The sequence below is a fragment of the Pogona vitticeps genome, chromosome 7, assembly GCF_051106095.1.
Source record: "Pogona vitticeps strain Pit_001003342236 chromosome 7, PviZW2.1, whole genome shotgun sequence".
Lineage (NCBI taxonomy): Eukaryota > Metazoa > Chordata > Lepidosauria > Squamata > Agamidae > Pogona > Pogona vitticeps.
The window spans coordinates 31,078,034-31,095,084 of NC_135789.1; the positions used below are offsets into that span (position 1 = coordinate 31,078,034).

The 17,051-nt window shown below is 45.2% G+C and overlaps 1 protein-coding gene across 2 annotated transcripts in view; it reads right to left on the minus strand.

Moving 5' to 3' along the window:
* CLTC (clathrin heavy chain) overlaps positions 1 to 17,051 on the minus strand; it is a 53,444-nt gene that overhangs the window by 27,263 nt on the left and 9,130 nt on the right. For both annotated transcript variants that reach the window (XM_020786941.3, XM_078379304.1), the window contains exons 2-6: positions 9,349 to 9,556; positions 5,956 to 6,224; positions 4,759 to 4,920; positions 3,683 to 3,796; positions 2,138 to 2,311 (exon numbers count right to left, since the gene is read on the minus strand). In XM_020786941.3, coding sequence (XP_020642600.1) covers positions 2,138 to 2,311; positions 3,683 to 3,796; positions 4,759 to 4,920; positions 5,956 to 6,224; positions 9,349 to 9,556 — 927 coding nt within the window. The remainder of the gene's footprint in view (positions 1 to 2,137; positions 2,312 to 3,682; positions 3,797 to 4,758; positions 4,921 to 5,955; positions 6,225 to 9,348; positions 9,557 to 17,051) is intronic.

The window sequence follows — 17,051 nt, forward strand, 5'->3', positions numbered from 1 at the left end:
GTTCGCTCACCTGGGCCAGGTAGCAAAAGGTTCCAGGAGCACCTTGAAATCATCATATTAAGGGGAGAGGAGCAGCAGCAGCTAGACTCCCATGCAAAGACAGCCTAGTAGTCTCCAATGGCCGTGCCTACACAAGCATCTTGCATGGAGAAAACAACCAGCACAGGGAGGCTCCCAGTATCTTTCCTCCAGGCAAGCAGAAAGCTAGCCTAAGGAGGGGAAACATCCCTCTTCCTGATGCTTATGTGCTTGGTGTGCAGGCGTTCAAAGCATTCTCCTCCCCCGCTTGTAATCTGAAGTGGTGCAGTCCAAGTTGAAACCACTTGATTCTGTACAACATGCAGTTCCTTTTTCAACTGCCCAAGAGCTGCTTCTGCCGGGGGAATCATCATGTGCCGCTGGCCTTCAGGCTTGAGACCCAGAGAGGAAGGAGTGAGGACTACTGGGAAACAACGATGAATCATCATCCAATCCGATTGGAAGCACACGGCGTTCCTGAACAGGGACACCAGAGCGAGTGCATGCAGCTGCTCTGCTTCACCACGGGGGTATTCACTGCTCCAGATGGATACCCTACCGTTCCAGGTCAGAAACACATACGGGTCCTGACACATAGGGGTCATCACACACCAGAGTAGCATGTGCTCAGCAAGCTGAAGGCCCCCAGGGGTTCAACAGGATGACACCTTTAATTCCCAAGATCAGGTAGGGGGAGCTATGAGCCAGACAGTTACAGGAGCCAGAGAGACAATCGTCTGATCTGGTAAAAAGCCATGTCCTACACAGCTCCAGCTTTTATACTCAGAGGGAATCACAAATCCGTTGGGTCTTGCTTCCCAGACGACGCAACCAGCTGCCAGCCACGGCAGCTTAGCAGCAGATTAACACAATCCAAAGGGAGGGATACTAGCCCTGGGAGACACGTCTGCTTTAATCTGCCAGGAATTCCAGAACGGACGGCAAAACAATCTGGGGAAAAGACTGATTTTGCGCTCCCCACCCCTGGACGGCTTAACCTGCCACTGGCTGCCCCCTGCACTCGTGTATCTGGGACTTTGCCACCTACGTCCAAGCTGAACACCGAACGCACACGCTTATTAAGTGCAGTTTCTCTTTCCAAGCCTCAAATTGGAGGCCATGCTGAATCCGCCACACCCCTGTGGTTTGTCATAGCAACCTTCCTTCCCAGTCATAAGGACTGGTTCACATCTTTTGTTTAGTAACTAGCAAAAAACCCCAAAAATACTGCAGAACCTCAGTGGGGGGGGGGTGAGCGGGAGAGAAGGAAGCTCAAGACACCCAATGAGGCCAGGCAGAGAGAGACGTTTTCTAAAGGAAAGCGCTAGTTCCTCCTTTTTAAAGACTAAAACAAACAGGGAGCAAAGCCAACTTCCTGTTGAGCCAGCCAGCAAAGTCCTCTATGCTTGTTCAGCACGGTCCTTGAGCTAGATAACTTCTGTAGACTGACCACCTTCGACCCATTTAAACGAACATGTCAAACACCCAAAAAGAGAGAAAAAGAAAGGGGGAAAAAAGCACTACGAAGAAAAAACTACAACTCCCATGACTTCTCACCACCAGCTATGCTATGTAAGGCTGATAGGAGCTGTGATCGAGCAATATTTGGAGGGCCATACCTTCTCCTCCCCCCCCCGGCCCCAAACTCTTGACTTAGGTCACACACACCCCTCCAGCGCTAATGCAGCACTGACGGGGAAGCCTCCAAGTCTTGGCTGAAAAGCTGCATTCCAGGCTTGATAACCGAGCGATGAATTCAAAGCAAAGATGAGCAGCGACTGGAAAGCACGGCCAAGGTCAATGGCATTAAACAGGGCCAGAAAAAAAAAGGCTCAGAGAGAGCATGCCACACATACTCTCTTGCTTCCACCTCCTACTGCTCAAACGCTGCATGCTTCTATTCCGCTGCCTGGAAAGGGGAGCCAGCTGAGCTCAGAACGCTAAGTCACGCTCAGAATAATATGCATCTCAAGACACTCAGAGGTACGGAGTGTGCGAAGGTTTTTTTGGGGGAAAAAATGCAAATAGTGATCAAAATATCTCTTCTGCCAGGCTTGGGGAAACCAGAATTAGAACGCTCCTGAGCGCTCTCTCTCTTGGAGATTTAATATCTCATTACCTGTCCTTTCCGGTTGACTCCGATGATCCCAGCTGTGGCTTCATGAGGGGCAGTGACGAAGATGGTCTCCCCGCTGATTCTATTCATGTAGATACAGGTGCCGGTTTCCAGGTCATACAGATGGATGTAACCGTATTTCGTGATCAAGAAGACGACGTCATGCTTTTCACTGATCTGCCAGGGGAAAGAAGAAGAAATGAGGTGAAATCCCAATCAGCTGCTTGAGCACTTGAAAATTCTGCTTTTAAATAATAATAAAAGTCTTGAAACTGCAGAGGAAGCAACGGATCATCATTTCCAGCCCCTGTCAAGGAGGAATAAAGGGGTATCAAACTCCCAATCTCTGGCTAATTAGATACCTAAACCACTGAGCGATCCGGCAGTCCTAAATGAAAAGTGAATATTGAACACCTGTCTTTATAATGCTCCATTCAATCTCCCATTTATCTAGTGCGCATGCGCAGCCCTTGTTGATCAGAAACAGTGTTTGCCTGTGTGTGCTTTGATGCCGAAGTAGCCGATTTGATTTCTGGCCTGTTGGGACCAAGCCTCCCATTTGTTAAGGCAACGACAGGCCACAGACAGAAACTATGTCTCATTCTTGACTTAAGCAACCTAGGTTTCTTTAAATCACAAGTGGGGGAAACGTCGCCCTTGCCCCCACCGCAACCTGCCAGGCGATTTCTGCGCCCTACTCAGATTCTTCTTTTTCTATATTAAAAAATATAGAAAAAGGCTCCAGGGGTTATGCTTCATGTTCAAATATGTCGGAGGGCCTCCCTGCCCCTTATAAAGCACCAAATTAGCTACTTTCAAAACTTCAACTTCCAGGTTGTTTCCAGTGGGTTCGTCGGGTCAACCGCACAGCTCCTGAAAAGAACTGGGGTCAGAAAACTGCCCCTGCGGAGCAGACAAAATTGTCCACATTTGGTTTAAACAATGGCTTATTTATTACATCAGAGTCGAAATTATGTTTCTTCCCTCCTTTGTCTTCCCCAGTTTAGAAATAAACTATGGTTTGTTCAATCACGTGTAGGACAATTGAAAGAAAAATAAAGCAGAGCAAACTTAAATCATGGCTTGGTGGGGCCTGTAAATGCAGCCACTGAATCGGAATGACAAGGAATCTCATAGCACCTTAGTGATTAAGCACATTATTTGTCAATCTTTCAAAGTATCATACCTCTTTATTACTTTTGCTGCATTAGACTGGCACAGCTACCTTGTTAAAAAACTTTCACAGTTGAGTTTGAACTGCTGAAAGCAGCCAACAGCTTCCCTAAGTAACAAGCTGCTTTCTGGGTGCTGTTATAAAAGCCAAAAATACCTGAACTTTTGTTCTATAAAAGAGAAGGCTAAGCAGCAATTAAAGGCAGCTTACGATGTTAAATCCAAGGCTTGGAAGCGGGCTGCGTTAAGCTTTGTCATTCTGCAGAATTCTGAAATGACTGACTGAAACCCTCTTGGACCCAAACCGCTCCCCACACCCAACAGAGAGAGAGAGAGAGATAACCAAGAGCACAATTTGTGAAACATACACCCTACCTGCATCGCTACTGGAAAATCGTTCTGGGCTTCAGGCGGGAAGAAAACATCCACCGCTTTCTTGGGAAAGGGCTGATTGCCAGTAGGGGGTGTGCCAACTTCAATGATATGCAACTGTATGAAGGAAGAGATCAGAGGGGCTTAAACCTTGAGCTTCCCTGAGAAGGAACACACACAAACACACACACACACAAGTTCATTCAAGCTAAGTTACAAACACAGCAGGCAAGCTAGGTATTAAGGGCTTTGGGTGCCGCTGCGTAAGCTCCACTGCTTGATATACTCCAGTGCTTTTTTAAAAGGCTACATTAAAACTCTGCCTAGATTGCACAACGAGTATAACACAAGAAAAAGGGGGGGGGTGTTTCTTGTAATTAGGCTATCGAGGAACAATTTACGCTGGACGTCCACTTCATGTCTTGCATCAACCCCACAATGCTTCTCTCTCCAGCCCTACCCAATCAGGCTTCCTAGGCACATATGTATCTCTGCACCTATGCTATGCTACCTTCTTTTCCTCCGGAGACTGGGAGGCAGTACTGTAGAAAGTTTCTGATGCATGCCGTATGCATCAAAAGCTTGAAGAGGGAAGCAGCAATAGGAGATGCTGCCTCCAATGGCAAAGGAAATGAGAAGCAGATGATGACTTGCAGTCAAGCCTTTGTTTTCCAAAAGAGAGAGCAGTCATTCTTCTTTATCCCACGGAGCGCTGATATGGGGGTTATCTACTGCCTGCAGCATCTAGCAGAGACCCACTCAACCTGCAAATCTCCGTTCTGAGATTGGGCCCAGACTGCACAGCTACAGCATCTGGCCAAATCTACCGCGCTCTTGGAACCAGCCCGCCTGAGGGAGAAGTCAAAAGCTGAAAGCTGATAAAAGCATTGGCTGGCTGAGGATTTTCCATCCCTCGTCCGCCCCCCCCCCCAATAGCAACACTGGGGGCTGGTTGTGCGGTTGTTTTCTCCCGGCACCCCAAGATTGCCAGTGAATCTGTAGGGCAGAAAATCCCCAGGTTAAACCACTTCTCCCTCCAGCTAGGCCAGAGCAGCGGATGCAAACCCACAGGGGCTTACCTTGCCTCCAGCTTGTCCTCTCACTGCAAAGCAGAACAGAGTGGATTCTTCCGCGTTGCCTTCCATTTTGAACTGGGCAAAGCTCGCCGCGTGGCCTTCGATGGGCTGGGACACCTTCCTGTCTACCGAATAAAGCTGCATGGCTCCTACCACGCGGTTTTGCTTCATGAAAAAGAAAAATGACGAGATGAGCGCGCGCAGGCAAGTCTCTTTAACAGTTTTACGATAAACCACAATCTTAATTCACATTAAACCAAAAACTGGGTATTTATGCAAGCCTCAGCAAGGCCTTTAAATAGGCCATTTTCATGTGTACGTTGGCAGAGGGTTGCAATCCGGTGAAAATGCCTGCCGGTAGAACTTTCTAGCTCACTGCACGGCTCTGCGCTGCAAGATCCTTCCAAAACTCAACCCTCGGAAGCTGCTGGACTAACTCCCGTCATTCCTCACCAGTCGCTTCGTTGCCTAAAGGCTGATGGGAATTGCAGTCCAGCACTCTAAAAGAGGGCTTTCCCTTTGCCTGATCTGACACAATGCTAAAACTATGTTCCTCAATCCCTGGCACTTCATGTCCCAGCAAATCACTCCTGCCCCCCCGCCCCCCAAAAAAGGACATTTAGGTGTTTACAATTGTTCTCTTACTAGACTTATCGATTACACTTCATTTGGGGGCAGGGAAAACCAGGAGGAAGGAGGGGTGCCAAAAATGGCCACCAGCATGCCAGAACAAGACAGGTAGATCATCCACGGCAGGCAAGGTCGGGAAGAGATGGCATGTCCCACTCACAAGAGGAGATTAGAGACTGAGAGAGAGTGAGTTCTTACACTGCCAGGATCACCCCCAAATCCTTCCTAGATGGCTTGGGTCCCCCCACAAGCGGCACAAGGACCGCTGGTTCATAAACACTGTACTCTAGCACATCAGGGCTTGTGCCTATGCTACTTTGATGAAACAGGGGCAGAAGCAACCGACTCTGATCTCCGAGTAGAAATGAGGAAGAGATTAAAGGTCGGGACCATACCACTGATCCCAGAGTCCCATTCTGTTCAGACCAGAGGTTTGTCATTTCAGATTTCAGCTCCCAGGCTGTGCTGCCCGAAGAACTCTGGGAGTTGTAGTCCAAAAACAGAGTGGCCTGCATACCACTCGTTCAGACACTGCTTTGACACATTCACGAGCGGCTGCCCAAACGTTACCTGTGCTGAGATACCAGTCAAAAGCAGCCACTTCTGCTTGGCATCTGTACGGTAGTTGATGATCTGGCAGCCTGCAAGACTCGAATGGCGGTCAAACATTTTGACGGGCTGACTCTCTCCTTCCATGCTCCAGTGGTAGACGGCGTTGTCCGTCACGAGGGCCACCGTGTTTAGGGAGATCCACTTCCAAAAGGTGACGTCGTCCGTCATGGTGTGAGCCTTCATTTTGCTCTTCATTTCAATGTTAAAGATCTGAAGGGTTTTTCCGGCTAGACACAATTACAGGTCAATTAGCCAAAGTTACTGCTAAAAGTCCACCAACTGGAAGGGCTACGATGAGCGGTTTAAGGGTCTACACATACCACCTGACTCCAGAGAACATTCTCTCATGCACAGTACTAGAAAGACTTCTGATGGCCAACGGGCCTTTAAAAAAAAAAAAAAAAACAAGATACCAACATTCTTCAAGCAACTTCTACTACTCTATACAAGTTAAGTGTAAAAGAACCAAATTACAAGGGACATCGGACATAAATTTCATCTGGGACGAAGTTGCAAGGCTCAACATTCATGCTAGGTTACTCATCTTCAAGCTGAGCAGCCGATTTTTAACCTCCTGCTCCAGAAGATAGAGTACATCAAGGCATACAACAGCAACGCTATGCACAAATCTAAGTATGTACCCATTGCCAGTAATGGGGAGGCGGGAGACACACAATATCGTTGGTGAGAATAAGAAATGGTGGTCACAGGGTGGACACTCTGTTGGGTCGGTCAGTAGCCTGGTTTAGAGATAACCAAAACCTGTAACAAGGTTTCTGCTACTGCACATCACAGACTAAATGTGCATTATACAGGGGAAGGGGCGGAGGATGATGGAAGAACACAACGGCAACCAGGCAGGCTGGGGGGTGCAGAGATAACAATAGGAGTGTTTTGGGTCACAGAAGGAAAAAAGGAGTGAATAGTCACATATCAAACTTGATTGTGCTGCTACTGCTGGTATCTTTACCACAAAGGAATCAGAAGGTTGCACCTGATTTAATAGGACCTAACCTGGGGAGATCTGAGTTCAAATTCTTGTTTGGCTGTTAAGCTTACTGGACACTATACCCGTGTTCTGCTTAAGAAGGTCACGGCGAGAGAAATATGGGAGCAGTTTGAGCAGTCCCAAACGTACCGCCTTGATCTCCTTTGAAGGAAAACGAGACACAGATAGTTTCAAGCGCTAACCAGCAGCCCACACGATGGGGCCACTTCTTTATGGGTGGTTCTCCAGATGGTTTTAGAAAAAAAAATGTGTAAAATTGAGAATACTGCCCAAGCCTTTAAAAGCTTCAGCATGAAAAAGCAAAGCAGGTATGTTTGCTACTCAAAGCTGGCAAGGAGAGGCCCCAAAGGTTGTTTTAAAGATGGAAATAGATGCAGTAAATGGCCACTGACTCCTGATATTTAGTTCTGACAAGAAGCAGACCCTACAGCTCGATCCCGACTCCTCACTCACTACTCCACACCTTCTCAAAGCAACCCACCTGCCACCCTAGGAACTAAAACACCATCGATGAAAAGAGGGGTTAGGTGTCAGGAGCAAACAAACTGGGGGGGGGGGGGGGAAGCATTTAGCTAATCAGCTAAGGAAGGCCAAGCTTCACGTAGCCTCCAAGGATACACTCAGCCCAACAGGTTGACAAAAACTCCACCCAAAGAAGAACACAAAGCACAGAAACTATGCAGACTTTCAAAGCCATTAAAGAAGAGTTTCAGGGTCAAAGGCCAAGCTACCCTTGTCCCTCCCACCGAGGGTCAGGAAGCGCGATTCTACTCTTGACAGGTTAGACCTGCTCTCAAAATGGGAGGGAGGGGGGCAAATAAGGATAGGTGAGGGAGGGGAAACTACAACTACTTCAGCTGCTGTTCCTTTCACTACACCGTCTTGGATTTCTGGGCAACAAGAATCCAAGAAACATTCTCTATTTGAAAACCAGGCGTTGGCTTCATTTCTGTCCCATACAATTTTACAGAGCACATTAAAAAAAAAAAAAGTACAACCATATATGAAATTGTAAGAGTCTCTGTCCTGTTTATAAAAAGCTTGAAGCACATCCAAGTACTCCCTACTTGCAGGGGTCCATGAAATTCATAATCACTTCTTTGCCTTTTTTCTTTTATTTTTCAAAGGGGAACTTTTGAGAACCAGGCACTGTGGCAGGGACAGAATGTAGGTCCTCGTCTCCTCCTCCACCTTAATTATTCAGCGACGTGCCCCGTTAAGCCGTTAAGCCGGGTAAGCCTTTCACATTCTCTTTTCATAAAACAGGACAAACACAAATACAATCCGAAATGGAGGTAACTCACCATCTGCACACACAAGAAAGCATTAAAAAGTGTGACAAAAATAGTGGTACAGTATTAAAGCCATCAAAAGGAAGAGCAGAGAGAGAGAGAGAGAGAGAGAGAGGAAGCTATTGTAACAAGAGCTTAGGTGATTTTTGGTGTTTTTTTTATGAAAGAAGGAAACATGATCATATATTGGTTTTATGAAGGCACATGTGCAGGGCAATGAAAAAAATTGGTCTGAGCGACAGCCACTGAACAGGTAGCTTCCATCAGGGCTGAACCCGTTTCAATTCTTTTCTATCTCAGCGTCCGGCATCTACCAGGCAAGTAGGCTCCACCATACAGTGAATACATGAACCTTTTTAGACCAATTCACTACCTCAAGGGTGAGAGAAGCTAGACCAAGATTTTCTGGTTAAATGTGAGGACTATATAATAAATCAGTTTCTGACTCCCCTATGAAGCAAGCAAGAAGGCCCTGCCACCCTGATTTAAACTTCTAAGATACTTTGGGTGGGGAAGCAAGTGTAGTTTTGTGAGCGAAAGAATCTCAAGCTCAGTTCTGGCACTCAAAAGGCTCCTCGGATAAATGGACGCTCAGAAGTTTCCTGTCCATCAGTTCTAACTATGCATGTCTGCCGCCCAAGCCTCTTATTTTTAAATGTTAATCCTATAGTTGTAACAACAACAAAACCCCTAACTCGTCCCTGTAAGGTACACACTTCAGCACTGCTTTAATTCATTCATCGTCTAAATTTTAGAAGTTCTCCTGGTTTGTCTCCATTCGTACATGCCCCCCCAGGAGTGCACATAAGGTGCTTTTTTAAAGGAGACATTTTGAAAAAGAAGTAGGCCAAGAATATCTTACAAATCCCAGCTGTGTTTTGGACGGGCGTACAGCAAGGGAATACACTTGCTTGAGATGGGATATAACGTAAAACGCATTCAGCTCCATTCTCCTGCCTTCCACTTGCCATTCTTACAGGGAACCTGACAAAACATTTTTTATGAACAAAAGACCTGCTCCAAGTTCTCAAGCAACGAGCAAAGGAGTACCTTTTAGGGCAATGACCTTGCTGGCAGGGTTCATGATCGCACTATCGGCCGAAATGGGCCGGCGAATGGGGTTGCTGGGATCGTTCATGTCGATGATGACCACCTGGGCTTGCTCTCCCACTTTCTCCCGTATGCAGATGAATTTGTCAGACTCCATGGTCAGAGTGCTGAAGCCTATGTTGGCCGGATTAATCCCCAGGTTCTGGAGCTGGAAGACACAGAGAGAAATTTGGGTGGGGGGGGGAGAGAAGAGATCAATGTCATTCCACAGTTCGTGTGCCTTTTGTAACAGCGACCGTTGACCAAACATCAGCTATCAATAAGGTGGGCAAAGATTTAATTTTAGAATTAAAGCACTTTCATTTGGCTACTCAGGAGATTCAGAAAGAACTACCTTTTCCATTTCTTTCTCATTCTTACAGATACTTAACAGATAATATGCAGAACCTGATGCACACACAAAGATGTCTAGAATAATGAACGGTGGTCAATACTCTGATCTAAGCCTGTTTTCCACGAGGTCATTCAAACTCCAGCTAAGCAGATCTATGGTTTTGGACTCTTAAGAGTGCCAAAATACAAAACCCAGCTGCTGAAGTTGCAAGCACACAGATTATTTTTGAGAAATTGCAATGAACTCATAAGCCATGTAATGAACCCAGCTGAAGACCACCCTTTTCTCTGTAACAGCAGAACCAAATATAAAAGGTAAAATCAAACATTCACTTTCCCAGAACAGTAACGGACAACACACACAGAATGATCTTCTGAAATGTTTGCTTTGGGGGGAAAAAAATCTGCGCAAGTCAATATGGAAATAGTTCCCTAAAGGTTAGAAGTTCGAACGCCACTGTTCCAGGTTACACTTGTACAAACACAAATCCATGTATGCAGTAATTTTTGGTCCTTTTGATTGTGGCCCCTCCCAAAACTCAACAGAGAAGGGGGCTAAGTTAACACTGACGGCGTCTCCTAAGGTAGGGGTGGTTTCTCAAGCAGAGCCATTTAACTAGCAATTACAAAGCAAGCCACATTTTCCTGTTTCAACTTGATTCTACTTCTCCAGAGTTAACACAGATAAATTTCAGGAAAGCTAACACAGCCTGCACCCAGTTTCTGCCACTGGGCCTGCCAAGGCCAATGGGAATTATTCTAGCTCAGCTTCCCATGCCCCTGATTTTAAGATGCCATGCTGAAGCCATATTGACCCAGTCTACAATGGAGTCGGATCTGAACTCCGACCAGCTGTGAAGATCTCACTTAGTGCAGACCACGCTACGACAATATAATTTTTGTCCACCATACTGCAAATTCAAGGGAGCAGGGGAAAACTGAAGGTGTGGCTTACAAAAAAAATTACATTTCCTCTATAACAGCAAGAAGAGAGACTGAGGATTTCTGCATCCATAGCTGCAGAGCCAGAGGTTGGGTGTTCAATTCCCCCACTCCTGTGTATCCTTGGGCAAGCTGCACCGCCCCAGGGCACTCCCCAGAAAAAGGGAAGGGTAAACCACTTCTGAGTACTATTTGTCTAGAGAACACCCAGAAAACAGTTGCCATAAGACAGAACTGAGTTGATGGCATATAATAATGATGATGACGATGATGATTAACTCTGTTTTAGGCACAATGCTGCTTGGGTTCAGTACTTAAGTGTGTCAGGTAAGAAATTAGGCCCTGCAGCTGTTTTTGACCTTGTCCCCTCAATTTCCAGCCCAAAGGGCCAATGGCTACAAGCTATGACAGAGGCTGGGAGTTCAATTCCCCTCTAGACCTCTTAACATGGGCTGGAACTGATGATCCGTAAGATCTCTTCCAGCTCTGCAGTTCTGAGATTATTATTACTGTATTATTAAGTAAGTAAAGACTGGAAGGGCCACAACTCCCCAACTTGCAGGCCTTGGAAGGAGGAGGAGCAAGGTATGTATGTAAGAACGATGGCCATGCTTAACCTCCAAATATGTTTTGTTTCCAGCCATGTTCTGCAGAAATTCTTCCTCTGCCAACTTACTCCTCCTGATGACTGCATACACTTTCATTTCCACATCTGTGCAAAAGGGGAGTAACCTTCCAAGGAAGGAGTGATTCATGTCAAACTGAACAGATGCAAGGGCCAAGACGATTTTGTAAGTTTTTTGCAAGAAGTAAGCAGGGTCTTTCTCCTTTCTAAGAAATAGAACTTTTTTTCTTCTGTCTTTAACCCTTAAAGGACAGAAGCCTTCAAGTCTGCTTCTGCGAAAGACAAGGAACACCAGAGGGCGTGAACCCATTGTGCGCCGTGCTTCATTATCAACAGCATTTCATGTTCCAAACTGACAGCCTCCACCTTCCAAACCCCGTTGTGCCCTTCCTTGTAAGCCTCTGATAAAGAAAGGGTGTGTCACGCAGTTTAACTTCCTTAACTGCTGAAAAATCATGCTGTGCAGCTACAATAGAAGCATGCAAGACTGCACACCACCCAAAAGAATCTTCCGAAGCCCTCCTGAAGTTAAATTATAAGCTCCTATCTGGTAGTCTGCTTTACTGGTGGATCAGCTTAAAGCCTCAGTTTCACCTGCCATTCCCTAAGTTTTCCACTGGCTAAGACAGGAATCAGTACTGACCTACAGCTGTAAAAACAAAAGACAACCCAGATAAGATATGCAAATTTTTTTAAACAAAGTACCACTGTTCTCCTGTCATACTAGGGTTGGGTCTCAATCATGTAAACCCTTTCCTGGGGAAAAAAATGGAGAGGGCAATGTACCTCACAGAACTCAAAGAGTCCTCATTCAGAGACAACCATCCATTTCTGTAAATGATGGAAGCTTTCTCCTACAACACCAGGGAGATAACATAATGAAACAGTACATGGCATATAGTGGACTCGTGGGTTACTTTCCCCACATCAAGCTGAATGTGCCTAAGACTCTCAATGGGTTGGAACACCCTCATAGAAACAAGCTTTAGTCATGCATGGGGGGGGGCACCATAAATGATTGTAGTAACTATTCCTCTATTCAGAAGTGCAGAGAAATTTCTGATTATTTTCTGGCAGTACTACTAGCTGTTTTAACAAAGACAAAATTGCATCTGTTTATTGGGGGAGGATGATTCAAGAACATTCATAGCCTCCAGGGTGGAAGAACTATTTTATACAGAACAGAGGCTCTTGTAAGCTGGGCAGATGGTCTTCAGCAAAGCCAAACCGAGCCCCGTTTTGATCTGGCTCATAAGGATGACTGACAACTTTTTCCAAGAGTATCAAACGCTTCGCATATGAGCTTTTTAAAATCAGAATACTTGTACTGCGGGGAACTGCAGCTCTGAAACAGGTTGCCCAAGACAGGGCAGACACCGAAAATCATGTAAGAAAGTCATTACTAATATCTGCACCACAAGCACCTACTGTAGTTCTATATTGACTGTGTTTGCTGACGTTTTGGATCTGTCAGACTGATGAAGGTCATAATGACTGCATTTACACTTTGCCTTCTCTGCAAGAAGTCGAGCACAGCAATACAGCTAATCTTCCTCCAGTTTATCCTCAGAACTGTGCGAGGTGAACAAGACCAAAAGAGAATGCAATCATTCCAAGGACATGCAGTGACCTTCATGGCTAAAGAAGAGCTTTATTACCCTTTTGGGTTTTGTCCCCTACCTATACAACTACTACACCCTATTCTGCATTCAAACCCACCCATCTTAACCCCCAAATGAGACTTCTTTTAAGTCTAACACAGAAGAATTCTGCTTCCTCATTTCGGATCAAACCACATCCACATGCTGACAACTACGTGGCTTACAATTTTACCTTAACTATGCGGGAGGCAGGCACATCCCTATGAAAAGGACCTGTCCCATCAGGCTGAGCTGCCCAGGTAAGGACTGACGGAAACACATTTCCCTCAACGTTCTGACAGGCAAGGATCCTCAGCCTCCCCCAAAGCATGCACCAGCATACTTCAAATAGCACGTTGTTGCCAACGCTAATTCACAACACAAGCAAAAGCAACTCATCCACACATTGGTTTTGGCTGAGTTTGAATTTCACCTCCCCACAGGAGCCTTCCACCTGTACCGTCCCGCTCTTACTTAAAGCCACACCTTTGGAAGTAACCATTCACAAAGTATTAGTAATGCACCACTCCTTTTACTATAAGTAACGCCACCCAACCTTAAATGGTGGAACAATCAGCACTAACTTAACCATCTTTAGCTTCCTTATAGCGTTGCTCACAGGCAGAGACCCGTTTCAACATTCAAACCACTACTATCCTTTTCATACCAGTTAGCTCAATATTTGCAAACAGGAAACATTCCTAGTATTTATTACAACACCTGCAAGGAATTATTTTCCTCACTATTCATGGAAGCACACACAAGTACACATAGTCACATGTCAACTAGTTCCTTAGGATAAGTGACCTTTCAAAAGGAAAGGAGCTACTGGAAGATCCTGCCCAAGACACAGTCCTAACTTAGGGCAAAGGACAAGATGACACCCGTTCACCGTACCACGTTCAGAAGACAAGAGAGACCAGCAATTCGATTTTTGCTATAAAACTAGCAATGGGACCGTTCGCCTTGCTCTGAGTCATTAAGCTATCTTGAAAAGTTGTGCAACGAAGGGGAAAAACTGCAGAGTCCAAATGTAACAGCCAGGGAAGTGTCACCGCTGCTGCACGAAGCGACAGTCTCGCCCCACCTCATGGTAGGGCCAGACCAGTTTTTTTTAATTATATGGGATGTGTTGCAACTGAAGAGGAGAGTTCTTGAAACTTCCCTCAAGTTTAAAAGCCATACTCGCCTCTCCGCTTTCATACGGAAGATACTTCCTGCAACATCTCTTTCAATGCATAACCTGCTCCAAACTCACAGTGAAAGAAACAACCTCTTAGGCCTCGTCAAGGAAAAGCAAGGGAAGAAAAGGAGCTTAGTATGGTTTCTGACTCCTTGGGCCAGTCTAGATGTAACGGGCGCAGTTGCTTCGCCAGAGCTAAAAGGAGCAGCAAGGGCCTGAATTATATGGGCCATTTTTTCACTTAAAAAAAATCCACCTGCCTTAATCACATTTCAATGAGGGATCTGCTCACCCTGGAACTCAACCCCCTTACCAGCTGTTAAGAGAGACTGGAGGCAGACCAATCTCTATCTTCTTCTCAACTTTATTCCTGGGGTGTCTTTTCAAAAAGCCCTTGCTGACCTCAGCAGACCCTACAAATGGACATTAAACCATTCTTTTTCTTCATCTCATCTGTAATTTGAAGAATCCAAGTGTGGCAGATGGTAGGAATTATCCGAGTGAAGGCCAAGCTTAACTTTAACACCCCACTTCTCTGAGACATTTACCTTAATTGTCACCGTCTGTTAGAAGGGGCAACACTTAAATTTTTTTGGAGAACAGCATAGATTGGCCATACAGTTGGGCTGAACAGCTGCGAAGAATGGCTGCAGTCTAGAATATAAGGGAGGAACGGTTAACTTCTATGACTTCAATGTGGGCAGAGAAAGCTCATTCCCTAGCTGTTAAAAAAACGGCACAGAGGAAAAACCCACAAGTGATCAGGAAAAGGGGTAAATTTGGAATGGCATCAATATCCCACATGGGAGAATAGCATGATTCACAACAGGCTCATTTCATCACAAAGTACATGGCAGTCAAACACTACAAAAGAAAATGAAGAACAGAAGTTATTTCTTAAAAAGGCCAATTATAGAATTATATGTTGCAGAAAAGCCTCAACTCTACTACATCAGAACAGTCAATAAAACAAAAGATGCAACAAAGTAATAGAAAGCAATACCTAGTATCCAATGCAAGAATTGTTGCAACACTATTTTTTCAATGGCAAACAAACCATTTAAAACAGGAAGCTGGTGTTTTGGCTCAGATTTACATTACAGTGAGACCCCACAGACTGCACCGCAGGTGTTCAAAACTTTACAAGAGTAAAAAAAAATGGACAGGTGACAATATGCTTTATTATCAGAAGAGTATCGTAGCCCCAAGATCCTGATAAGATATGGGAATTTCAAGAAAAATTAAGCAAGGCTTTTAAACAAACTTGGTGGGGTAGGGGGAAGAGCAGAAAAGTTATCTGCTTTCTCCAAATAACCTTCCACAGCCATGGGAGTTTTGAAAAGAAGCAGAAAGACAGCGAGCCGAGAAATGGGCATCTCTAGGCACCAGTTTCTAGCCAGGTAGTGTTTGAGTTGGTACGTTCTCAAGAAGAATCAACCAACCCATGCCAGTTTGAAGACAGATGGGGTCATATGCAAAAATTAAGGATCGATTCACAGCGATCAACTGTAAGGACTAGATAACGGCAAAAGGCTCTGAAGTTAAAATACTGACTATGCAGAAGAGAACCTCCTTGCCACCGAGTGATCCAGATATTTTTGTGTGTGTGGTTTCAGTCTTTAGCAGCAGAACACACTATCCTGAACATGAAATTATGTCCCTCACAATGCTGGGACATACAAACACACACACACATATTCCAATATACTGCTGAACTCTCAAGAATCAGATTTGCCACCAACTCTGCCCTTTATATAACAACCCCTTATTTCATCAAGTCTACTCTTGAGCAACACTTTGCTTGATCCTGCACAATACACCACTAGAGCATGTATTGTTAATTCTGTTAATTGCCGGAGGTTTAAAAAAAAATCTTGTACAGACCCGTACGTTTACCCAAAGCACTGATTAAAGGGTTTGGAATGACTTTAATAGCCATTTTGCAGAGAGAAGGATTTGGGATCCCCCCTCCCCCAGTGATGAACTCCAACAACAGATGCACAGCTGAGAGAGACAGAAGAGGAAAGATGCTGACAGCAGCAACCCCGGCCACCTCTTCTTGGAGAGAAGCCAGCCTCTTTTGCCAGAAAAACACTGTGAACCATCACCTTCCAAAGGAAGTTCAAAAATGCTGAGAACGCAGCCTCTGCTAGTTTTGATAGTCAAGCCCGGATGTAAAGCCATTGTTCTGTCACTGGGCCCCATAAAACCAGTGCACATTAAAAAAAAAAAAGACTTCACAACACACTGCTAACATGACAATTTTTGTAACCCTGCCCAGTTTTTCTTGGCTAGCGTTTCTTGGATTTGTGATAACGGTGGTGATTTCTTCCCCGATCAGACCAGTAAGGAACATTTATTTCACTCAAACCCTTAGAGATACGCTAAACCAGCTCTCAAGAATGTCCCACACTTCTGGTTTACCTATGTCAGAACCCCGCTAGACCGAATATTTTTTTCCCAAATCCTCCCAGTGTTGTTCACCATATCCTATATTTTACTGTCATGGAAAATGCAAATGTTACACATCAATTTTGCATATGCAATTTTTAAAATATTGTTGTAAAGCACTTTGAGCTCTTAAGGTGCAAGTGGCTTATAAGTAATCATTAACAATAAATAAGAGCATATGACACAAGTGTTCAAATCTAGGCCAGAAGCCAGTGGCATCTTTCTTTGTAATCCACTGTTCCCATCAGAGCTGCCCTCCTGCCCTCAACTTCTTCCAGAAACCCTCTGGACCAGGTTTCTGGCACTGGGGAGGAGGCAGGGACACGGTTCAAATTCTGCTGCCAATGGGTATCAAATCACACCTTTAGATCTTGGGCAATGTTTCCAAAGAACAAGAAGACTAGGAATGTCTGCTACGAGCTCCATTTATGCGTGTGAGTACGGCAGGAGAAAAACCATTCTTGATGTT